This window comes from Phyllostomus hastatus, unplaced genomic scaffold (genome assembly GCF_019186645.2).
Source record: "Phyllostomus hastatus isolate PE091 unplaced genomic scaffold, TTU_PhHast_1.1 phas_scaffold_11, whole genome shotgun sequence".
Taxonomy (NCBI): Eukaryota; Metazoa; Chordata; class Mammalia; order Chiroptera; family Phyllostomidae; genus Phyllostomus; species Phyllostomus hastatus.
Window position 1 is genome coordinate 2,360,237 of NW_025334005.1, and position 24,952 is coordinate 2,385,188.

At 61.9% G+C, this 24,952-nt stretch overlaps 1 protein-coding gene across 1 annotated transcript; it reads right to left on the bottom strand.

Annotated features, from left to right (window-relative positions):
- Positions 1–1,810: 1,810 nt before the first annotated feature.
- SYT12 (synaptotagmin 12) lies at positions 1,811–22,478 on the bottom strand. The gene is given in 9 exon segments (XM_045855386.1): positions 1,811–4,028; positions 5,439–5,573; positions 6,545–6,670; positions 7,377–7,424; positions 7,426–7,593; positions 10,481–10,873; positions 12,124–12,317; positions 16,518–16,571; positions 22,206–22,478. Coding segments are annotated over 8 exon segments (1,272 nt in total). The 5' UTR covers positions 16,552–16,571; positions 22,206–22,478; the 3' UTR covers positions 1,811–3,854.
- Between the last annotated feature and the right edge of the window lie 2,474 nt (positions 22,479–24,952).

A 24,952-nucleotide genomic window follows, 5' to 3' on the forward strand; every position in this document is an offset into this window, starting at 1 on the left:
CTCTACACACAGAGTCCCCCAAAAGTCAGATGGGGCAACCGAGGCTCTCGAGGGGAGGGACTTGTCGCACAGCAGGTTGGCAGCAGGCCCTCCCACCACAGGGAGGGCAGGACCCAGAGGGGCCTGTCCTCTCAGGTTTTCTTCTGCTGGGCTCCCGGAGCCCAATTGGACCCCGGCGGCCATCTGACTGGGGACACGGCCCCTCTGCCCGCGCCTCCTCTCCCCGCCTCCCCGTCATTGATCCTTCTGGGTGGGTGGGTGAGGAGGCTGATTGCGGGGGCGGGGGGGGGGGTGGTGAGTGGAGAGCGAGGGAGCCCTGTGCCCCAGTCCTGGCATTTATTTAGCCTTTTGGGCTGACCCTTCCGGTGTTTGCAGCCGCAGACAACCGCAGGCAGGACAGAGGAAGGGAGGTTCGGAGCTGCTGACCGCTGCGGCGACAGACGGACGGGTCCCGCCCCTCCCACGTGCAGGCCTGGAGTGGCCACCACCGCTGGGCAAGCCAGCAGCCTCCACACACGGCCTCTTGGGTGGGGCTCAGCCTACCCCTGAGGCTCCCTGGGGGTGGAGGAGGGGACATGGTGGGGGAGGGAAGGAAGGGGCAGGAAGAGGTGGGAGCAGCTGGGTTTGGGCCCTGTTGAATGAACTGAAAACCTAAAAGGGGCAGGACCCTCCCTGTCTCCCTCCTTCTGACTTGCTCCTGCCCTGGACTCCTCTGTGGCTCCCCGCCGCCCGCAGGACAAGGACCTTCGGACTCAGTCCAGACACACCCAGTCTCCGCTCCCCAGGCACATGCAACACGTGCATGCGCCCGAGCAGTTCCCCGGCCTGGAGGCCCCTCCCCCCTCCGTGGGTTCAGCCTGCCGCCCCGCAGAGCCAGGGCTCAAGTTTCCCTCTCCTCTGGGAAGCTTGCTCCGGTGTCAGCCTTCACGGGCTCCAGCCGCGGCCGGCCGGCCCGCCCCATTGGTCACCTCCGTCTCCCCGGTGTTGGGGGCGGGTTCCACGGAAGCTCTTCACAGTCGGGCCTGGAGGTGGGCGGGCCTTCTGGGGGATGTTGGGAATGCGCACTCAGATCCGCCTCCTCCCTCGCTTGCCGTGATCTCTCAGGAGCGGTCAGGGGAAGGGAGGCAGGGCCAAACCAGAGCAGGCAGGGATGGAGGGGGGCTTTTCTGCTGCCCCTCAGCCCCACGCTTGAGGAGCTGGAGGAGGGGCAGCGTTGTCTCACGGCTGAGACGGCCTGAGCCCGAATCCCAGCTCGAAGGCATTTAGGCTGTGTGATCATGGGCTAGTTACCTAACCTCTCTGAGCTTCCGTTTCCATTAGCTGCCAGAAGGAGGTGACACAGTGCCTACCTCTGAGAGCTGCAGAGTTGCAGGCGGGGCACCAACACCCACTCACCCACACAGCCCTTTCCCCTGCCAGGTCTGTCCTCTGGCTCTTGTCTCCCCCACCCCCAACTTTGCTCTCACAAGGGCGATAAATTGGCCACAGTTTTGCTTGCTCCTGCCCTTTTCCACAGGCTGTCCCCTCTGCTGGGAGTGCTTTCTGGGCCTTGCCCACCCTGCTTCTTCTTGTCCTGAAGACTCGGGCCAGCAGCACCACCAGGAAGCTTTCCTGACGACTCCTGCTGCCGCCCTGCCTGCGGGCCCAGCTCAGGGCCCCTTCTCGAGCTTCCCAAGCAGCCTGATGGCGCTGGTCCTCGTCAGGGTCTCCCCAGCAGACTGGGGCCGCCCCGCCCCCGGGCACGCAGCAGCAGGGGCAGGGGGCTCACAGTGACCTGGGTCCCTGGTCCCTGAAGAAGAGCCGGAGGCGATTCAGGCTGAGCAGGGCTTGCGGAAGCCCCCTCCTTCCTGCCCCGGTTTTATTTTGGTTCTAGAATCATTCCACTCAGCATATCCAGTCCCCACCACTCCCATCCCAGCGCGGCGCAGTCCACATTTCATGCAGTTAGAGGGGAGGGGGAAGAGGTGGGGGTCAGGGCTGGCACCGCAGAGCCCCTGGGGTAGGAAGGGTCCAGGGTCTCTCAGGCTGCAGAGCTGCCCCAGCTATGTGTCCCCAGGCCCTGCAGACCTCCTGGTGCTGGCTACAGCGTAGCCGGCCTGGCCGCAGGGCCGGGCCATGGCTGTGTCAGGTGGGAAGAGCCAGGGTCCTGCCCCTAGTTCCAGTGCTACCCAGGCCTCCCACCCTGTTCCAGCCACCCCTCCCGCCACATCGCTGGGGATAACGGGGGGCCTGGGTCCCCACAGCTCACCAGGGCCAGAGGCAGCCAGCCCGGGATCCCACCCACGTGCTCACCTGTGGGCGGCCAACAGGGTAGATAGTGCCCCCCCCATCCCTTTGAACCAGCATGGACACCCACCCCCCAGCCGTGCACGGTGCACAGCTGCCTGCTTTTGGGAGGTGCTGTTCTTGGTGAATGGGAACTCCCTCAGCGAGGGACCCTTATCTCTCCAGCTGAGGGCGGGATGGTAGCCAAAGATGATGCATGTCATGTCAGGGTAACTGCTGAGCCCCTTTGACCCCGGGGTACAGCTTGCAGTTCACACTCGGAGCTCCCCCAAGCCCCCAGGCTGACGATGGGCTCTCTCGGAGCTACAACTTGCTCTCTGCACACGGCTCCCCTCTTGCCCTTACCGGGGTCCCCTGGGGGCTCTGCCCTGCCCGACGCCTTGACGCCTCAGCTCAGGGTCTGCTTTGGGAACCTGCCCTAGGACACTCGGTGTTCTACCTCCTTCCCAGAGCCACCTCCTTCCCAGACTCATATTCCGTTCTGACCCCCTTGACGGTCCCTCCCGGCCACTGTGCAGGCTGCCCCTCCCCCCAAAGCCCAGCATAAGGGTCTCCAGCTCCGCTGCACCCTCTCAGGGGTCTGCAGCCCGCAGGGCTGCTCCCACAGACCACCCCCCTGCAGTCTGTGTCCTGGCCGCCCCACCGCCCATGGCCCCCCACAGGCTGAGATAGCTCTCCTCCCTTCCCGACAGGGCCTGTCCTGGCCTGGACGGACCCGGAGAACCCGCCGTGGAGCCAGCGCCCGGGTGTGTGGGACCGAACACAAGGGCCTGGGGCTGGGCCTGCCGACCGCTGGGCCTGGGCAAGGGCGATGTCCAGCGGGTGGATTTCAGAGAGTGACTCCAGAGCCAGCGTCCCGTGGGGCGGGTGGGCCTCTGCTCGCTCCGTCTCCGGGTCTCTTCCTTGGCCCAGAAAGAGGCCCGCAGGCCCACCACAGTGGGCTGAGGACGTTCCGTCCCTGCCACGCTCGGGCGGGACTGCCCGTCCAGAATGCTCTCAGGGCATCCCCTGCCCCTCAAACCACAGCTCCCGTTCCGCCCTCCAGCCCCCAGGGCCCTCCCCGAGTCTGCCTGGAGGGGCCACCGTCCAGCACCAAGTAGATCCCCAGGACAGGGGATCTTGCCTTCCCGGCATCCTGTGGGTCTGTGTCTTGTTCATGTCACGCCTGCGGGTGCCTAGCACGGCGCCCGGCTCCCAAGACTTGCTCTGTTCCGGCGTGTGGCCCAGCTCAGCCTTGGCCTCCCAGCCGGGGTTGGGTATGGGGAGCTCTGAGAGGGCGAGGTCCCCCAGGCTGAGGGCAGACCCACTGGGGATCTCAAAATAGGAGAACAATGAGCCAGTGCCCAGCCACAGCCGGTCCTCAGTGGGGGGAGCCCTGGGTCCCTAGACAGCCAGCCAGGCCCGCTCCTGCTCTGCAGTCTGGGTAGCGGGACCGAGAAGGCTCCTGGGGAGTCCATCGGGGGCCCCGGCATTCATGGCTTCAGCTGGACGATGGAGAAGGGCGTCACACCTGAGCTTGAGCCAGGCTCCGGGCAGCTCCAGTGCCCGCCCTGGCCTTGTCCTGGCTGCTAGTTTCGTCGGACAGGGTGCCACATGGACACAGGCCTGCGCAGTGTGGCCAGCATCTGGTTCCAGTGTGTGGTGCCCATGCCACTAGCGGACGGCCCGATGATGACGTGGCCCACGTTGTCCCCACGGCCATCGCTGCTGCTCTCAGCCACCGTCACACGGAGAGACAGGTCCTAGGGAAGAAGCGATAGGGGTGCTGGGGACCAGGGGCAGTGCCAGAGGTCCTCATGGCTTCTGGGCCCCAGTCCATAAAGGCCAGGCCCCAGAGGGGTGCCAGGTGCGGCTCCCCCAGTCCTCACCTCTGATCGGCCTAACCCCGTGGGCCCCTGTTTGCTGCCGCCCTACACAGAGGCAGCAGCAGGTGGCCCAGGTTCAAGTGCCAGCCTCACCACTTCCTTGCTGCATGACCTTGGACAGTGACTGGGGCTCTTCCTACCTCAGGTTCCCCATCTGTAAAATGGTGATAATAGCAATTCCTGCCTGTTCTGGGAATAACATGTACACAGAGCGTTACAACGTCTGCTGTTTCTCCCAATAAAATGTAGGTTGGATGCAGCTGAGGAAGGAAAAGGACTTGCCGGAGATCAAAGCAGTGAAGCTGAAACTGGAGCCTGGGCTGACCTCTCTTCTCCCCTCGCCCCCTCCTTCTCCCGGTCCCAAGGAGTGAGTGTCTGGCTCTCGGAAGCTGTGGTGTACTGGCCCTATGATTACCCCAGGGAGCAGCAGGGGACAGATGGGCAGCCTGTCCCAGGGGGGTGGCAGGGCAAGGCATGAGCGCTGCCCAGAACCAACCAGAGGTGCTGGGATGTTGGCCTGGATTAGGAACATCCAGACAGAGGCAGAACTCCGGGCTTTGAAGCTGAGACAGGGTGTCCTGCGGGGGAGATTAAGTGGGCTTCTGTGCAGCCCCAGGGCTAAGAGGCAGCTTTTGGCTCAAAGCACATGAAGAACTTTCTCATTGTCAGGAATGCCCCAGCATGGAAGGTGGTAGTGAGGGAAGGTGGTGAGTTCCCCATCCTCTGAGGCATGCAAGAAGGGCCACTGGTGGGGCCCAGGCCCTATCCTCAGCAGTCCCCTCATCCTCGGTCTGTGATAGCTGTGCTGGGAGGGGGCCACCTCCTGAAGGCCACGGGGGTGAGGGGAGCTCAGCAGGAGCTCTGCAGGTAGAACCTCAGGAGATTTAGGGTGGATCTCGGTGCCTGGCTCATCTCCAGGTCTCTGCCGTTCCCTGCCCTGGGACTGGCCTCCCCCCGAGTTCAGCTTAGCTAAGCCCTCCTGCGGAAGCCGCCCTGGCCGCCCAGGTCTGGCGTGCTCTCTGTGGATCAGGATTGCCGGAGACAAGGAGACCTCCCTGCCTGTCCCTTGTAAGCAGCGAGGAAGCAGTGCCCATGTTCCCAGCACCCTCTATGGGGCTAGTATCTAGTGGGTGCTTCATAAATGCTTCTTGACTATAGGGCTTGAGGCAAACATTCAGCACCTGCAGGAGCCCTGAAAAGCGAGGCTGCAGGGGACGACGAAGAAGGAGGCCCCGCAGCTTGGGGCTGACCCGGCCTGGCCCTGCCCCTGTGCCGTGTCCGCCTCACCTGGAGCACGATGGCCGGCACCGAGAAGATCATGGCTTCGTTGAACACTGGGTTGGGGTCGTCCCTCTTCACGGCTGTCTTCTTTTTGCTCATCTTCCTCCCATCCTGCAGCAGGTACACCTTGACGTAGGGGGTCTGGGTGGGCGGGGGTGGGGGTGGGGGTGGAGGTGAGGGCCACTGCTGCACTCACTTGGCACAGCCTGCCCGCCCCGGAGGCGCGCTGGCTGGCTCTACCCCCCTCCCCCCAAGCCTTCCCTATTGCCTTGACCTCCCACAGCCCCGCCACGGGTCCTTGACTTCTCTCCTATCTGATGGGTGAGAAAACCGAGGCTCACACGCCAGTCAGGAGGACAGCGGGGCCTCGGGCGCCCGCAGTGCACCCTTCCGGCCCGGGCGCACGCTCCCCTCACACGACACTCGACACTCGGGGAAGGTGGAAGACCCGCCACTTTCCATTCTATAAATGGCCCGCACGCAGACGTCAGCTCTGAGTCAGCCGCACCCACTCGGCAGGGTTTGACTCGGTGGCGTGCGGCTCCGAAATAGCACGTCTCTGTCTGCTCCTCACCTACCGCCCTCTGGGCGTCCTTACTGCGCCTGCCTGGACCCCAGGTCCCCCCAGGTCCCCCTAGGCCCCAGGGCGTTGGGCTCCCCCCACCCCTGGTCCTCTGTCTCCAGTTACCGGGGGCTGGAGGCTCCTGCAGACCCGGGGCATCGGGCCCTGCTTGGTGCCCACACCGTCCCGGCGGCCCTTGCCCCCGTTTGGGATCTGGAACGCAGGCCAGTCTCTGGGGACGGAACCTCCACCACGAATCCCAGTTCTGGGCAGTGGGTGCCCACCTTGGGGCCTTCCCAGAGCCCCAGGCCTCCCAGTCTCAGAGTCCCACCCCTTCCCCCGCAGGGGCTCCCTGCCTCCCTCTCCGGTTCCCACGTTCTCCAGCTAGATGCATCTTCCCACGGTGCACGGTGCACAGCTCCTGAGCTCAGCCAGAGCTGGGGGGTGGGGAGCCCCGTCCCTCCTGATGTGTCCAGGTGCCTGGGGCTCAGCACTTGGGCCACAGCCCCCGCCAGCCCCGTGGAGGAGCCAGGCAGCCAGCCAGCCGGGCCTTACCCGCAGTGCTCTTGTCGTTGGTCCAGATCAGATTCTTGGCCTTCACCACGACCACGGTGAGACGCTCGGCCGTGGGGAGGTAGCTGAGAGACAGCAGGATCTCCCCCACAGCGTCGGCGGCCTGGGGGGCAGGCAGGCGGGTGGCTCAGAGGGCTTCTGTCCCCTCACAGGTCCAGGCAAAGGCAGGGGCTGCCTTCTCCACTGGGAAGCTGCCGTGCTCGAGGCCCCGCACACCAGGGCTCCAGGCTGGGGGGATCGAGAAAGGGGCCCCCATCCCCACTCCGTGAAGCATGCACCAGCCCGTCCTCCCCCGGGGTGGGTCGTGCCTGGGAAGGAGGGCCAGAGGCTGCCTGTCAAACGCAGCATCCAAGCGCAGTTACACCGCCTCGTCCTAAGCCGAGGAAACCACTCTGTGGGAGCAGGGCATGGAGGTCCAAGTGGCCTGGGGTCAGTAGACCATGTGCTTAAATGGCAGTAAGGCTCCCCAAGCACGCTCCCATGCATAAAGGTAAACTTCAGCCGGGCCCGTGTCTGCAACAACTCTCTTCGGGGCCAGAAGTGCCCCTAATAGGAGCTCTCGCGGAGCTTGGAGGCATGAGCAGCAGGAGAGCCGCAGGCAGTGGTCGCGGCGTCTCTCATCCGCACGCAGAAAACTGAGTCTCCCTGCGTGCAGCTCTGGTCTCTTTCTCTACGCTCCTAAGGGTGTCGGTGCTCAGGGTGCTACGGGGGACAGCGGAGTCCCTCCTCTGACGTGCGTGTGTGTGTGTGTGTGTGTGTGTGTGTGTGTGTGATACTCTCTGCACGGGTGCACAGGTGGGCAGGCTTACCTTGTTCTGGTCCTGCAGGTACAGCCAGCCACTGAAGGGCTGCAGTGGGAAGGTCCAGCACAGAGAGCTTCAGCTCCACCACTCCCGTGCTGACGTTCCGCTCGTCCTCATCGATGCCGAAGACAGAAAACCGCAGGCTCTTCTCCTCCAGGGCCGCGGGGTCCAGGGGGATGGAGAACTTCTCGTCGAAGAAGATAGAGTAGGCGTTCCTCTGGATCTGCAGGGAGAACGGGCCAGAGGGCGCTTCAAAGCTGGGGTGGGGGGTAGAGGGGGTGGCAGGGAGAGCCCTGGGTGGAGAGTCTGGGACTTGGGCCGGGGTCCTGGCTGCTGACCCCACGACCCAATGCCAACCCTTCTTTTGGTGGCTCGGCCCCCTCTGCTCTCCCCTCACTAACGGCCGATCCAGTGGCCTGGCATTCGAAGCTTCCATAATCTGACCCCGACGAAGTCCCGTCCTCAGTGGCCCCAGGTCCACAGAACCCTCACGATGCACCAGCTGAGCTGGTCTCCGTCTTTCTTGCACAGGTTCAAGTCCAGGCCCGGGCCAGGCGTGCAGTGGGTATGGATAATTGTCTGTGGGGTCGAGAGTCACCGATGTCCCAGCCCCGACAGAGCCTGGCCCAGGACTGTCTGAACACTGTGGGATGGACAGACGGACGGGATGACTAGGCAAGGCTGCGCGGACTCCGTTTCCAAGCCCAGTCCTGCCTGGTGGGTGCCTCTGGCCTCCTCCCAGGAAGCCGTGGGCGGGCCCCGGGGAAGGTGCACTTGCGGGCATGGCTCCCCTTCCGGGAGGGGGGGCTGCCTTAGTCACTGCCTGGCGACATTTAAAGAGAGGAGCTCTCGTTCCTGGCACCTCGCCTGAAGCTGGGGGTGCTGCCCAGCCTGGGGGCAGCTACCCACTCGCTGGAATTGGCTGGGCTGTAGTGTGAGAAGCCTGCCTTCTTGGGGAGAAGTGCACCAGCACCCCCACAGGTTCCCTGAGCCACACGCTGACCGCCTGGGCTCTGGGCAGGGTCCTCTTGCACTGCTCCCTGGGAGCTCCGTCCCCCGCCCCTGTCGCCTGCCTGGAGAATCGGGGGCTCCTTCCCCCACGGCAGAAAGCCCACCTCTCCGTCCTGACCTCGGCATTCAGGCTCTTCATGATCTTCGGTTCCCCCTCTCCTCCCTTCTGCCAAGCTAGCCTCTTGGCTGCCCCCTGCCCACAGGGGCCCAGGCTCCCCGACCACCCATTCTCTGTGCGTTGTGCTTTATGAGCACGTGGGCGGAGGGTGGGCATCCCGGGACCAAGCCCCAGGTCTACTGCTCACTCGCTGGGGTAGTCTTGGGCAAAGCACTTCTCTGAGCCTCAGTTTCCTCATCTGTAAGGTGCTCTCGGTCCACCTCATTAGGGTAGTGAGAGAATTGTGGGTGTGCTGGGCCCCGAGAACCGGGTTCTCAGCACGAGCAGACTGTGGTGGCTGTGTCTGCCACTGTCCCCCATCAAGGGTTGTGTGCAGAAGCGCTCGGGGTCCTCCAGGCAGCCCTGGCCACAGGCAGCACGGATCGGGCTCAACGGGAACACTTCGTGGTCCCGGTAGGTGATCCGCTGAGTGCTCGCCTAGGACTGGGCTAAGGCGTTTGCCCTTATGAACGCATCCCCTCTTCAAGAATTACGATGCCCAGCCCTGGCTGGCAGAGCTCAGTGGATTGAGCATGGGCTGCGAACCAAAGTGTCACAGGTTCAATTCCCAGTCAGGGCACATGCCTGGGTTGCAGGCCATGGCCCCCAGCAACCGCACATTGATGCTTCTCTCTCTCTCTGTCTCCCTCTCTTCCCTCTCTAAAAATAAATAAATAAAATCTTAAAAAAAAAGAATTACAATGCCCAGTTGACAGGTGCAGACACTGAATGACAGAGAACGTAAGTGACATGTCCAAGGTCTAGGGAATAGGGAACCAGGATTTGAACCGGGGTAGTTAGTCTGCAGCGTCCTGCTCCTAACCCCTCACTGAACTGCCTCTCAGAGGCTGGCTGCCCCATCTTGGGACCCGCATGCACATGGCCGGCAGTCAGTTCTAGCCCCTTCTAGAATGAGGGGGGCAGGGTGGGGCAGGGGAGGGCCAACAGTCTCCACCACTGGGGAGCAGCTGGTTTTTGGCATGGGAAAGGGGTCCAGACACAGGTGGGTCTCCAAGGAGTCAGACGGTACTTGGTCCTGCAGGTCCTCGGGCTCCTCCTGCTCCGGTCAGAAGCCATGGTGTGTTGGCCATGACCACCTCAGAGGATGCCTGGCCATGGCATCCAGACCCCTCCGTCCAGCCCGGAGCTGCCGGCTGCCGGAGCTGGGCAGGGGGATGCGTCTCATGTAGACTCTGCTCCCTCTGGCAAAGGTGGAGGGACCCTGGGTGGGGGCAGGGGATGCTGGGCCTTTCTCCTTGCCCCTCCTGGTTTACCCCCACCCTGCTTTCCGCTCCAGGAGCTGACCTCCGTGGGCTACATCAGCAGGCTCCCTTGGCCTCTGGCTTCTGGGAGGGTCAGCCAGTGAGGGTCACTGGAGGGACACCAGAAGTCGGAGGGAGGCTGGGAGCACTTATTCCCCCCAGATCCTCTGTGGTCCTGCTGTGGGCTGGCTGCGTCCCTTGTCCAAAGGGCACAGTGCCTATCAAGGTGGCCGTCTCTACAGCTCCCCCATCCTCGGGTCTGGCGTCCTCCCCCGCCCCTCACCCTTTCAGACCAGGGCGCCACGCCCCCCTTGCGGTGCCCCACACGCCACTATCATCGTTTGTATCAGTCCTGTTATTAAGTTGTCCCCAAGTGAGCCAACTTGAATGTGTCATCCCTTCCCTGCCAGGGCCCCAGGTTGACCCAGGGGACAGGCGTGGAAACGGACAGGCACCACACGCCGGATTCGTGTGGCAGGAGTGCTAAGAGTCGTGCAGAGTGGACGCCGGCAGGTGGAGGCCCCGCACTCCCGTTCTGTGCCCGGTCTGGTCAGCACCTCGGGCTCTGGAACCCTCATCCAGACCCGCTCCCCGGCGCCCCCCTCAGGCCCTGCCCGGCCGGGGGAGACCCCCGAGGGCCAGAACACACCTCTGTGCCCCGCCCTGCAACCCCCACTCACCCGGGAAATGCCCACGATCTGCTCGTCCGGCAGCAGGCTGACGCGCATGAAGCAGGACTCGAAGCTGGCTTCCTCCCGCTCCAGCAGGTCCTTGCCCTGCAGCACGGCCACGTGGAGGGTGTGGGAGGCGGCGTCGTAGTCCATGCTCACCTCCACCTGGCCCAGCGTGAAGTCCTGCCCGAAGGTGTTGCTCACGGAGGAGATGGAGTTGAGGGAGTCGGCCGACTGGGACTTCCGGAGGGTCCCGTAGGGCGCCAGGTCCAGCTCACGGCCCATCAGCTCCAGCGGCCCCAGCTCGCTGATGCTCTCAAAGGTGTCCTCCATGCTGAGGCTGCCCTTGCGACTGGGCGGTCCCCGAGCGCTGGCCCGCTGGGCATTCCAGGTGGGCGCCCTCTGGGGTGAGAAAAGGGGACGCGGGAGCATCGCGAGGGCGGCCGTGTGGAGATGGCAAAGAGGCACGGGAATCCCTGCTCCCTCAGGGCACCTCCAAGTCCCCCTTTTGCAAAAGCGGGGCCTGTCTAAGTCAGAACGTGCTTGTTCAAGGTTGTGGCACGTCACTCAGTTTTCCCCCTCTCGCCGGGACGTGAGAGGGCATTTTCTCGGAATGGTTATTGAGGGGAGCGGACTGAGCTCCCCTCCCTGGAGGTGTTCTCGGCAGTGATGTGTATGAAGAGGACAGGCAGGGAGCGGTGCAGGTGTCCGGCAGAAGGGGGATGGGTGAGAACACCGGAGCAGAGCTACTCCACAGATGGTCGAGCAGCCTCAAGGGAGGTTTCCCGAAATGCCTGCGACACGGGAACTCTTGCACGTTGGGCAGCACCCCCCTCCCAGTCGGTGTTTCTTTTGTCTAAGCCGGCCTGAGGATCTGAGCAACCAGAAGCCTCCGGCCCACCCGCCTCTCCTGCGTCCCTACACAGTCTTCATTCCCGTCGTTTTCCATCCTCTCCCCAGTTTCCCACTGGGTGGGTAACCATCATTTAGTTTAGAATTTCCCGGCTATTGAACATTTATGTTGCTTCTTTTTCTCCCCCACACAAGTAGAAATAATGCACACTGAGTAGCTTTCTTAAAATCCTGACTTAGGGCCCTGGCTGGCGTAGCTCAGTGGATTTCGCGTGGGCTGCACACCAAAGTGTCGTGGGTTCGATTCCCAGTCAGGGCACATGCCTGGGTTGCAGGCCATGACCCCCAGCAACCGCACATTGATGTTTCTCTCTCTCTCTCTTTCTCCCTCCCTTCCCCCTCTAAAAATAAATAAATACAATCTTTAAAAAAATAGTGGAAAGCAATAAATCAACACGTTAATGGGTAAAAAACAGTTAGCTATGGCTTGTGTCAGGGTAGGGGCATTTTTAGAGAAGCTCTTCTTCTTATTTACATTTTCCCATATTTTTTACAGGACGGTCTTTAACATGGAAACCATGCATTCATTCTTTCACTCAAGGGCTCACGGACTCATGGGGCAAGCGCGCACTGGGCTGGGTTGGGGGCAGGAAGGAGGACCAGGGCCCCCGGTGGGTCACCGGCGGAAACCAATTGGGAGGGAGCGGGCTGGGGAGGGCACAGAGGTTCACCCTGCGAGTGGACGGCAGGGGCGCGGGGGCCCCCACCTCCGTGTGCACCCACGGGCGCGGGAGCCTCACCTTCTGCTTGGCCTCCGCGTAGCTCTCGCCGTATTTCTGCTGCAGGTACCTGTAGTCGTAGTTGGGGAAGGGCGAGGGGCTGGGGAAGCTGCCCGAGGTCCAGAGCTTCCACAGGCTCACGGCTGCGATTCCCAGCAGCGCCAGGGCCCCCGCAGCGTAGACGCCCACCTCCCAGTCAGGGGGGCTCTTGATGACTACAAGGCAAAAGCAGCTTCTCGTTAGAGGGCCCCGGGCCCCTCAGTGGGTGCAGACCCCCCCCCCCCCCCGCCCACGGAGCAGGTGGCTTGGCACGGACTGGCTTATTCATTGAATGAATGTCTACCGAGTGCCCTCCATGCGGTAGGCTGGGTGCTAGGCACCGGGGGTCCGGGGCTGCACAAGAAAACAGTCCCTGTGATTTCTGCTTTGTTTTCCTCCCCACAGAAGCAGACCGCTCTCCCATGATTGGCGCTTGACGAGAACAGATGAAGAGCTGTGAACGGCGGTGAAATATTCATTAGGCTTTAAACAAATAGGGTTGTTCTTGCCTCTTCGAGGTCTTGGACCTCACCCTTCGGGGGACCTTTCGCTGCCAGATAATCAAAGCAGCCTTTCGGGGTCTGGGGACAGGGGAAGTGGACTCGGGGGACAAAAAAAGGATCCCATTTTCCCCTCAAACCTCGTCTAGGACAACCCAGTGTCCATCGATTGCTGAATGGACAAATAAAATGTAGCATGTCCACATAATGAAATTATTCAGCAATAAAAAGGAATGAAGTACTGGTATATATTACAACATGGATGAGCCTAGAAAACATCTTGCTAAGTGAAAGAAGCCGGACACACACGTCGTATGATTCTATTTATATGTCCAAGAGAGGCAAATCTACGCAGACACAAAGTAGATTAGCAATGAACCGTGGCTGGGGAGGGGGGAGCAGGGAGAAATGTGGAATAGGGGGTTTATTTGGGGAATGATGAATGTACTCCAAAAATTGACTGTGCTGATGGCTGTTCAATACACTAACGCCCAATGAGTTATACACTTTAAGTGAATAAATTCACGGTATGTGAATTTTATCTCAATCAAGGTGTTATGACCCCCCACCCCCCAAAAAAAGACATCTCAGCCAGCAGTGATGTGTTTGCAGGCTGTGGAGGGCTTGGGGGAAAATCCAGATGCTCGGATGCTGTTCGCCCACTGATAAGTAAATCGCTTTCCTTATCTGAGCCTTACTGACCCTGAACACAGCCCTTAACTGCCTCCTTAGCCCTGCTGGGGGAGTCCTCGCCCAGCCCTCGGCCGAGCGTCACCACACAAGTTCAAAGGAAGCCTGGCTTTTCGGTCCCCGCAAGCAGCCGGTGAGGTCGTGGGATTCATTCTGCAGAAGGTCATGCTGCTAGCAAATGCAGTTCTCTTAACCAATCTCAGTGTTGCCTCTGGGCTCAGTTCCAATGGGGAAACTGAGGCTCACAAAGACCTTGTGCCCAAGGTCACGGCCCCAGGGAGGGGTGGGACTGGGAGCCCAACCCCGACAGCCGGACTCCAGAGCAAGCAGCGCTAACCACTGCCCCACCGGGCCTCTACCCAGCACAGTTCCCTGGCGGCAAAGACAGGTGGGAAGGGCGTTTCGGGGGGTGGATTTTATCACGGCACATCCACTGAGCACCTACTGTGTGTGAGCACCTGCTGTGTGTGAGTGCCTTGTGGAGAGAGTCGCCCCAGGCAGGCCCAGCGTGCAGTCGAGGGTGCGGGGTGGGCAAAGAGACAACACAGAGCGATGGGGGGAGCCCAGGAGGGCTTCCTGGAGCTGGAGGAGGATGTCCCTTCTGAGAGGGACAGGTAAGCTGAGATACGGAGGGGGCGCAAGAAGTGTGCCCGGCCAAGGCACCAGGGACCGGGGGTGTAGGGCCGGAAGGAGAGGGGGTGTACAGAGCCTAGAGCACTCGGAGTGCCCAGCTGGAGGGCGGGAGTGGGGCACTGGGGCCGGAGGGCGCCTCGCCTCTGCTCCCCAGAGCCCCCACATCAAGAGGAACCACGCAGCAGCCGCAGCTGCAGACCCTCTGGCGGCGGGGGGCCTCGGCCCGCCCGGACCCCAGCTCTGCTCTGGCTGTCCCGGGCCCCGCCAGTTTCAGCCGGATGGATACTAACGCGCTCCCACGGCGCTTGCCCAGCCGTCTGAACCCCGTGAGGTCCCTATCTCCACTTTCCAGGGGCCGCTGAGGCTGGGAGAGGGGAAGAACGCGTCTATCTATGGGCTCAAGGCCCCAGGGGTGAAGAGTTCAGCCCACCGAGCCCCCCTGGGCCCAGCCTCCCCATTCGAAAAAGGAGATGATCGCGAGACATCCCCACCCCGAGGCTCCACCCGGCGAGGTTACTCTGGGGGAAAAATCCCAGCGAGTTTTCTGTCTGCTCCGGGCCCTTGAGGCTGGGCTCCTGTGATGACAGAAATCCGGACACAGCCTGGAGGTCTGACCCCGGGGGCCCTGGTGCTGCCAGAGGACGGAATGTCACTGGCCTTTGAGAATGGCTGTCGAGGTTATTATTAGGATGTCACCGTGGCAGTGCAGAGAAACATTTCGGGTAATGTTTACAGAAAAAAAAAATCAATTCCCGACATGGTACAACCACGCAATTTGATGTGAAAATCACACAGCCAATGGACAAGGACCAATGGAGGGCCAGGGAGGATGGAGAGGAGCAAGAGATTAGGATGCGGGGACCGGGCGCAACGCTGTTTACTGCTGACTTGGGTTGCTGGAATGCAATTTGTGGTCTAAATAAAACCACAGCGAAGATCTCCCGAGGGCCCCAGGGCCAGCCCTGATGAGGCCGGCTGGCAAAGTCTCGGGAGTCTGGGGACTGGGGGGTGGGACAGGAACGCACCCGCCTCCCTGGAGAGTGAGGGGGGTGAGTGGGGGGACTCCTGCTGAGACCTGCACAGCGGGGCCTGGGTGTCGCAGGGGGCGTGCACAGCAAGGTGGCAAAGCAGAACTAGACTCCTTTGAGAGTGAGGGTCCCGGGGAAGTGAGGGTCTCCAGCCAGAGCCCCGGTGGACAAAAAAAGGGGCGTAGGGCCGAGGGCAAGAAGGGAAAAGCCTCAGGAAGGTGACAGGAAATGCCGACGATGGATACTCCTTCACATATTCATGTCTAGACGGACCAGCCTTAGGGCAGCTCCGGCAGAACTCTCCCGGGAAGTGAGGTCTAGGCTGAGGCTGGAGATGAGGGGGAGGCGGAGGAGCTGGCGTCAGAACAGGTTCTTTCTCTTTACTATTTGCCAGGTTCTGTTCCAAGCACTTCACGTGTATGAGCCCACTGAGTCCTCAGAACAACCGGGGGAGGAAGGTTCTATTATTATCCCTCTTTTACAGATGAGGAAGCTGAGGGACGACGCAGATACTCGCTGCCGACCCTGCTCCAGGTCTGGGCGCGTAACCCCCACAGCAGGGCCGAGGACCCAGCCAGGTGGAGGCGGGGACGCGCTCCGGCAAAGGGGACAGTGGGCGCAGGGGCCTGGAGTTGGGGGGGGCATGCTTCTGCTGTGTGGGGCGCTTCACGTAGGCTAGCTCACTGCATCTTCCCAGCAGTCCCCGAGGCAGCCCCACTGCCCCATTTTATAGACAGGTACATGGAGGCTCAGAAAGGTTTCATCGCTTGCTCAAGGGCATGCCAGGGCTTGGGCCTAGACTTGGGAGGCTGCAGGTGAGAACCCCTGGCTGGGGGTTGGGAAGGGTGGTCCCTGGGGCACCCCTCCGCTCAGCCGTGGGCTGGGTGGGGGCTGTGCTAGGACTCGAGCCAGACCGACAGCCCGGAGACCTGGGTTCACGTCCTGACCCTGCACGCACTGTCCCTTTCCTTCCCTGAGCCTCCCTTTTTCCATCTGTAAATGGGGACAGAGACAGAAGGAGACAAGATTGTGAGATGTGTGTCTGATGTCACGTGATGCTACCCCCCAGCTCGGCGCCGGCCGGGGCACACAGGGTGGGCGGGAGCTGCGTCCCGGGTACTGGCAGCCCCTGGTCTGGGCTGTCTCTGACTTTCATGCTCTGTGGACCCAGTATCAACCTTCCAGGCTCCCTCTCACTTGGCTGCTTGAGAGGCTCCAGAGATGGCCCTGGTGAGTGGATTCCGTGTCACAGGCTCAACCTTAGAGAGCAGTGGGACACGGGCCTCCTGGGGGACCCCCTCAAGTCAAATGGAGGGAGCACTCCCACAAAAGCAGCCACAGGAGCAGAGAGATGAGGAGATTTCGAACTGGTCCCAGCCCCGTGTCCCCAAGGCTACGTGACCTTGGGCAAGTCACTGCCCGTCCTTGCCAGCACAGCAGAACCGTGACTGGTGTCCCCCTGATCCCCGCCCCCGAGGCCTGCTGGGCGGGCCCTGTGCGCTGCACGCTGGCTGCTCAGACTCACCGCTCAGGCGGCGCTCTGCCACGTCCACGGCCATGGTGCCCGCTGCGGCGGCGGCTGCAACCAGAAGGGGAGAGCGAGTTGGAGGGGAGGGCTTCAGAGGGCCCCCAGCCCCGGCCCTGCGCCCCGGCCCTCCATGCCCGGGTGCCTGCCCTCCAGAGCTCACGCCCAGCTGCGCGTGAGGCCTGGGCCAAAGTGCGTACTTTTCGAAGTAGCGTTTTTAGAGAATGGTGCCTAAAGCTTTCTTTATGCCCTCAAAGACATCACCTCCGGGTCGCTGGATAACAAACGCCCAGGATGCCCAGTGACATTTGAATTTCGGATTTGCTTTTTGTATAAATACGTCCAAATGTTGGAGTATACGTACACTAAAAATGTATTTGTTGCTTATTTGCAATGTGAAAGTTGCCGGCTACCCTGTGTTTGTATGTGCGCCCTCGGGCATCCTGCCCTCGCTCTGGTCCCACCGGCGCCGGGCAGACCAGCACTGACTTCTGGGTACTGGTCAGTGCAAGGCCCCTGGGGGGCTCACTAGGCAGGGCCACGGGCCGTGTGTACGACAGTGGTCCCAAAAGTTTATAATGGAGCTGAAAGTTCCCATCACCTAGTGACTTCTTAGCCGTTGTGACGTCATAATACAATGCATTATAATTGGCTCCAGTGTTCAGGCCAGTGACATGCAGTACAGGTTCATGGTCAAGGAGTAATAGGCCGGACCACCCAGCCTAGGTGTGCAGTGGGCTAGACAATCAAGGTTTGTCCTGTTCAGACAACAAGGAGGAAATTGCCTAACGATGAACTTCCCATCGTTAAGTGACGCATGACTGCCCTTCAAAAGCTTTTGTTTACATTTGAAAAGCAAAGGCTGCATTTCTGCAATATTCTATTCTCTCCCCTTTCACTCTGCACCCCACGCTCCACCCTCCAAAGCCTGGAAGCTCAGACAAGCCATCACCCGAACCCTGGGGCTGCTCGAAGTTTTATTATCGTTGTTGCTAAGAAGTGAACTTGGCTGACAGACATATTCTAAACGGGGGCGGGTGTGAGAAGGGGGGGCGGGCGGGGATGAGCTGGATGGGTCTCAGTCCAAGGGACACGGAAGGACAGGGTACCCCCACCCTAAACTCTGTGTTCCCGCATAGCTCAGAGAGGTAGTCAGAGACAGGTGAGGAGGGATAAAGGTGCACGGGCGTGGGGTGGTGGGGCAGGGGGTGGGGGGGAGGGGGGGATGCGGCGAGAACAGCAGGGGCCTGCCAGCTCAAGGGCAGCGCTTTTCTGTTCCTGAGAATGCCGACCTGGCATTGCCGGACCTTCTGGCTCTTTAAAGAAAAGCCTGGATAGTTTATGTGCAGTTGCTGGATTTTTAAATGTTGCACCAATTCACCAAAAAACGAAGACACTATTCAGGCACCGTGCAAATAAAAAAACAAAACAAAACTGCTTGACTGTGCCTGGCCTGTTTGCAACTCTTTGAAGCATTCTGTGGACTCCCTTTGGGACTGGGGTCCAATCAGAGGGGGAACACTTTCCTGGGCAACGTCCAGGATCCTGGGGTTGTCCGCAGTCTGTGGCTTCGGAGCCAAGCAGCCGAGGTGGCTTGCTCCAGGCAGGGCTGCCCAGGACACGCGGAGCGCCTCGAGCGCCCCGGCAGGAGGCCTCGGGAGGCAGGGCAGGGCAGGGCCCCGGGAGAAGCCCAGCCAGGTACACAAGCCGTCTCCTCGCTCCCCGGCCCCCCTGCTGATGCCCCCACCCCCTGAGATGCTGGTTGTCATGGTGATGGGAGGGCAGTGCGCTCTCAAAGTGGAAGCTCATTCCTGGGACCTGGGCTGGAGGTCGTGATGATGAGGGCTAGCCCCGCCAGGCACTCCCTACCCACCCAAGCGCAGCCCTAAGCACTGGGCGTGTGTATTTCCTCCTTGAATCCTCGGGCAACCCCACAGGTAGGTACCGTCATTGTCTCTGGTTTGCAGAGGGGAGTCCTGAGGCATGAAGGTAAGGTCATCCGCCCCAGGCCACACGGCTAAGTTCAACACAGGCCGTCTGGCTCCACGCTCCTGCCCCGTGCCCGACGTGTAGGCGAGCACGTGATTTCAAAAGTTCCCCGAGGACTCGCAGGACAAATACAGCTCTGTGTGCCAGGTGGCCTGGGTTCCTGGCAGGAGTTTGGACATTCCGAAACACACGTGTTACAGTGAGCACTCGCGTCCCAGCCTGCCTCTGCCCTGCTGGGAACCCGATCACGCCAGCGGCTCCCTTTCCCGCTCACTTGGCACGAGCCGACTTAGTGAGCGGGGCCGCACTGGCGTGGCCAATGCCAGCAGCGTGGGACGGGGGTGCTCCTGTGGCATGTACACGTGCCCAGGGACAGGACCTGCTGATGGGACCTCTGGCTGTCTGGGGGGGCCCCCACCCCTCCAAGGCTGATCCAGCTCAGACCCCAGGCTCCTCCCACTGCCCACCATTCTCCTCCCTCCCTTCACCACCCCTCCCCCCTCCCCGGGAGCTGGGACTTCTGGGGAGGTGTGAGCCAGAAGTTTCCCCAGTGGTGCTCTCTGCAGGCACCTCTGCCTGCGAGGGAGGGGGGAGGAGACCTGCCCCTCACTAGCCCTGAGCCTCGGTTGTCCCTCCGTAAAAGGGGGCTCCTGACCGCCCTATCAGGGTGCCAGGAGGGTGGAACGGGAAGTAAACGCGGTGGGGCTTGGTGGACAGGAGCTGCGGTGGTCTTGCCCTGGCAATTTGTCCGAAAGGCCCCCGTGCCCCTCACTGGAGCTGCAGAATCGCGTGGGCGGCATGGCTGGTCTGTAGATCTGTATTATTTGTCTCAAATGAAAGTGAGTTGCCAACATTTAAAAACTGGTAAATTTCCCATTAAAATGGATTTTTTTAAAAAAAAAAAAGGATGAATTTCTGGCTTCCCTTTAAAAGTGAGAAGATGCGTGGAGAGCGGCCCTGTATCTCCCCTGGCCCCCCGAAATAGCCCGAGCTGGAGCTGGGTGGGCTCTGCCCCCGCAGAGGGGGCACCCCCTCCGTGGCCTGCACGTCACGCCCCTCCGTTCACTGCGGGAACCTGGCGGCCCCCGGAAGCCTCTCGTTCCTGAGCCGGGTAGGCAGGCCTTCAGAGGAGCTGGAGGAGGTTCAGAAAGGACGAGCGAGTGGCCCAAAGCCTCACGGTCAGCAGCGATGGCGCTGGGCCTGGCAGCCCTGCCCGAGGCCGGGTGAGTGCCTCTTCTGTTGGTAGCCACAGCCCCGGTGCCAAGGACTTGACCTCCCCCAAGACCCCTATGGGCCACATCCTATTATTGTCCCCACCCCACAGAGGAGGGAAGTGAGGCTCAGAAGGGCAGTTAATTTGCTAGCCCACGGTCACGCGACCAGTAAGCAGAGAGCAGAGTCAGAGCCAGCCAGATCCGGCTCTGTCTGGAGCGCCCTTCTTAAGGTGCTACTCCCTGTGCCCGAGACCCCCAGACTCCGTTTCACCGACTGGGGCAACCCCAGCAGGCTCCCGTAGGCGGCCTGGAGACCCGCCAGGCGGAGGGGCTGCGGCTTTGGCTCAGAGCAGGATGCTGACAAGGCACCTTGGAGGCCAGGGCGGCCTGTGGCCAGGGCTTCCCCCAGCTTCTGACACAGAGGGGATGGGGCTCAACAGGGGTGAGGGGAGAGCCAGAGCCGACCCAAACCTGCATCTGAGGTCCTCAGACCCACGTCTCTCTCCTTCCTGGCCCCCTCCCCCTTCCAATGTATTCCGTGGGGCCCCAAAGCGCCAAACCCTCACCTGCATGGAACATGCTCACTAAAAACAAAACGGCACCAGTTTCAAATCCAGGTGTAATCATACCTAGCTGGCAACGCCTCCCTAATGCTATAGGAATTAGGCATGATAGATACTAAATGCTGAGCGCCATGCCTGGCCCACAGTAGGCCCACAATATAACCTGACGATCGGACAGAGAAATGGGTCCCCACGTGAAAGGGGTCCCAGTGAAGCTACTCACACGCTGAGCAGCACAACGCTGGGGGTGGCGCCGAGGAGCGACGGGTCTGGGCCTGGGTGCTCGGCCACCACGCCACCTCCCCAGGAGGCGTTTCAGGGCTGGAGACGGCTGGGAAGCACACCCACTGGCCTTGCAGAATCCGACCACAGTGAAGGCCCCCTCCTGGGCTGGTCCGAGAAACGGCTTTCCAGGAATTTGTGCCTCTGCAGGGGGCTCGGGGCCCCACGGCTCTGCTCCTCCCACCCCGCTGCCTCACTCCTCAGGTCTCCCATCACGTCTCTGGCCGGCCAGGTGTTTGCTCCCCCTGCCCTCGCCCTGAAGCTAGCAGGTGATGGGAAAGACTGGGGTGGGGACAGGGCAGCCCTCGACCTCCCGGGCTGCAAAAACTCTTTAGGATCCTGAGGTTTGGAATGCTTTTTCAGGTGCTCCCACTTCCAGAGGTAACCGCACCCTGCTCCCCACCCTGGCAAAGCCCACAGAGACCGCAGCACAGGCTGGCTGGCTGGCATTTACCGGGCACCGCTAGGACTTGCCAAGTGTTATTTCAGCAAATCCTCCCTGCCGCCCTCTGCGGGGGCTGCTGCTCTGCCCGTCATGTGGGTAGGAAAGCCGAGGGGCAGGGCGTGACCTGCCCGCAGCCACTGGAGATGACAAGAGGCAGAGTCCGAGCCTGAAGCCCGGACTGGGAGGCCCTCTTTCCCCAGCTGCCTGGGGGAGGTGGGGGCTGGGGTCCTTGCCTCGACCCTTCTCCAGACTGACTGAGTTTCGTGAGGTGGTTCGCAGCCTGGCCTGGGCCTCAGTTTCCCCATGTCTAATAGGAAGCACCACAGCGGCTCTCTTTCCCAACCTGTCGTGCCCCGGGCTGGGGGAAGGGACTGACATTCCAGGGCGCAGGTTTCCCAGGCACTTTGGGGAGGGGATGGCCTCAGGGACCGGAGAGGGTCCCTCTTCAGCGCCTCTGCTGCCCCCTGGCAAGGGGGTCACGGGGGTTCTCTGGCTCAGGGCTCCTCCACCCACAGGACGGGCTTCAGGCTGTCACGTTCTGCCCCACTCCCACCCCATCTTGAGCCCAAGTGTTCAGCCCGAGGGAGGCTCTGAGACGCGCAAGTTCCCTCTCCCGAAGAGCAGCGGCGTGGAAGGTTCCGAGGGGCACCTGGAAAGCCCCCCCCCCCGCCCCCCTCCCCCAGGCCGCTGACATTGGGCGGCTGAGGATCCTTTCTCGGGCTCCCCGGCCTCCTGGCGAGGATGCGATGTGCCTGTCAGGACTGGGGCACTTCCTGAAGACCCGCACCCGTGCCGCGGGGGCCCCTAGGGTATCTGGGGAGAGGAGTGTGGGAAGCTGACTGAAGAGCTGTGTGAAGTGGGGCAGGGGTGGTGGTGGGGGGGCGGTCAGAGTGCTATGAATGTGAGGGGCGTGCGTGCCTCGCGGGCGCCAGGGAGGCGTGTAAATGGACAGGGGAGCCGTGCGTGTGCACACGCGGGGCGGGCGGGCGTGCGGGACGCGATGCGATGCGCAGTGCGCGGAGTGGCCGGACCGGGGAAGGGCGCCCGGCGTGCGCTGTGCCGGGCTTGCGTGTGCAAACACAGCGCGGGTGTGCAGACGCGTGGAGTACGCTGAGCCCAGGGGTCCGTGGCGCGGGGAGGGGGCCCTGCGTGCGTTCGCGCTCCGTGCGCGGCGGGCGGCCTGGTGCGTACTCACCCGGGCTCCACGGAGGAGCCGCCGCTCTGGCTCGCTCTCCGGCTCCTGCTCCGGCGTGGACGCTGGCTCCCGGCTACGGGTTCCGGGCTGGCCTCCAGCAGCGCGCAGGCACCAGCACCAGGACCGGCGGTCGCCCCCAACGCCACCCCTGCAGTGTCGCCCGGCGCGGGAGCCGGACGCGGGCAGGGGGCTCGGCCGGGCCGGAGTGGCGTACCGGAGCTGCGCCGCAGTCCGGGCACGCTCCCAGGATCCCGCCGCGCGCTCCCCTGCGCTCGCTCGCCCGCCCGCCCGCCCGCTCCCTCTTTAATTTAAAGTGACAACCCCGAGCGCTCTCTCTGCTCCCGGGAGCTGCGCCGCGCTTCTGGGGTCTGAGCCGAAGATCTCCAAGCGCGCTTCGGAGGCCCGGGGGTCTCCCCGAGCCGAGCCAGCCCCTCGATCCCAGGTCGCGGGACGAGGGTGCGGAGGTGCTCACCAGCGGCCCCGAGAGGCAGCCTGAGCACTGGACTGAGGGCAGGCCCGGGGTCTGGCCACAGCCCGCCGCCCCCGGGTGGTCCTGGTCCCTTTTGGGGCCTCGGTTTCTTTTTCTGTAAAACAGCCCGATGCTGCGCACCTCCCAGGAACCGCCGAGAAAGCGGGCGGAGCAGCGGGAGGTGTCCCCTCCCCAGTGGATCACTAATTACCCTCTCCCACCGTGGTTAGGCTGTTACTGTGGGCCAACATTGTCCACTTCATCTGCTCAACGACCTAGTGGGGTCGGGGCCACTCCATTTTTGACACGAGGAAACAGGCTCATAGGCGAAATGACCTTCCCAAGGTCACAGAGCCAAAGGCCAGAAGCAAGACTTGAATCCGGATCTGTGCGACCTCAAAGCTCACACTCTGAATCTCCGAGGGGTCGTGCCTTCTCTCCCGAAGCCTGAATGAATCATTCAGGAGATATTTATGACGCCCCCACCGGATGCTAGGCACAGTGCCAGGTGTGGGCGATCTTCCATCTTCTGGGAACAGGGTGACAGGTCCCACCCTGCCGGTGCAGTCTGGCAGGAGGGAGGCAGGCTCGCATTAGGAGGGGCTTGGCCGTGCGGGGGACGGTGCCACCTGCGGTGGGCCCGGTAACCAGAGAGCAGGCTTGGTGGGCACCTGAGGAGGCCTTTTGGAGGATCTGGGGTGGGGAAGAGGGATGAGGGTCTCCGGTGGGGGGCGCATGTGCAGAGGCAGCCGTGGTCCTGCACCATCTACCCTCCAGGCTGATGCAGGAGCTGGAGTGAGCGTAAAGGGAGATCTTGTCAAATTCAGGTTCAAAACGCTTTAAGTAGCAGAAAAGGGTGCCCACGTGCACCAAAGACAGGGACTGCGTGTGCCAGCAGCAGTCGGGTGTCAGTCACTGCCTCGCTAGTTACGGTGGCGTACCGCTCGGTGAGGAGGGGGCACCAAACTACCCTCATTTGCGACAAGGTGGAGGAATTTCGCTTGTGGTGTTGAGTGAGGGAAAGAAGCCAGCCACAGAAACACACATTGTATGATTCCATTTATCAGAAGTTCGAAACCCAGGCCCAACTACTGTCCACCATCCACCCGTCAAGGGCTGGCGGTCACCATGGGGCAGCGGCTGGAAGGGGCCTGCGGGGAAGTCTGGGTGCTGCTCACGCTCTGGCTCTGGCCTCAGTGCTGGCCCTCCAGGTGTGTCCACCTTGTGAAAACGTGTGATCTTGCACGCTTATGATGGGTACACTTTGCTGTGGGTGTGAGATACACTGCGATAGAACTTACAAAAACAAAACAGAACAAACCCCCCCCCCCATGTGGCTGCCCACTGCAGCAGAACGGAAGCCAGACTTCTCTCTGGGGCTCACCGGCCCCGCTGGCCTGTCTGACCTTGTCATGCCGTCCCCCTCGTCACCCACCCTTCCCCCGCCTCGGGCCTTCTGCTGCTCCTGGCACCCGCCAAGCCATGTTCCGCCTCAGGGACTCTCACTTGCTGGTCCATTCGCCTGGAAAGCATCCTCTGTGTGCGACCCTAAAGAAGCCGCCTCTTCCGAGAGACCCACTTGACTCCCCGCCATAGAGCCCCATCCGCGGCACACTGCTCATTTATTTCAAAGCGCCGACCACAATCTGCAGGCATTTTACTCATGTGTTCACAGTTCATTTTCTGCAGTGAGCGCCAGACTAATTATCACCAACCCGCGGCATGTTTGCTGTGTGCCCAGGGCTCTCCCAACGTGTGTCGAGGCATTGGGTCCTCACCCGGCCCCGTGGGGAGACATATTCTCAGCCCCGTGTTAGAGGGAGGGCAGCTGGGGCCCAGAGAGGCTGTGCGACTTGCTCACGTTGGCACAGCTGGGAAGTAGCAATGCCAGCATGTGAATCCCGGCAGCCAGGCAGCCTGGCCTCGGGATCCCTTCTTTTAATTCTGCACTTGGTCTCGACTAGTTCCTCCCTGTAGTCTATCTGGAACAGTGCCTGGCATGCAGTAGGCACTCAATACGTGTTTGTTGTGTGAGTGAATGAGTGAATGGGTGAATCAAATGCCAGTGGGCGGCGGCGGGAGGGGGGAAGCTTGGAACCCAGAGTGGGTGTTGAGGAGGGCGGTGGGCAGCGGTATCTGGGGTCCCAATCTCAAGGTCACCAGGGGAGCGGTAGCGGGTGGAGGGCCCCAGACAGCTGGAATTAGCTGCAGTTGTGGTCGGGGCCAAGGCTTTGCCCCAGCCTGGGCCTGGGTGCCTCTCCTGCCCACGTTGAGCCCA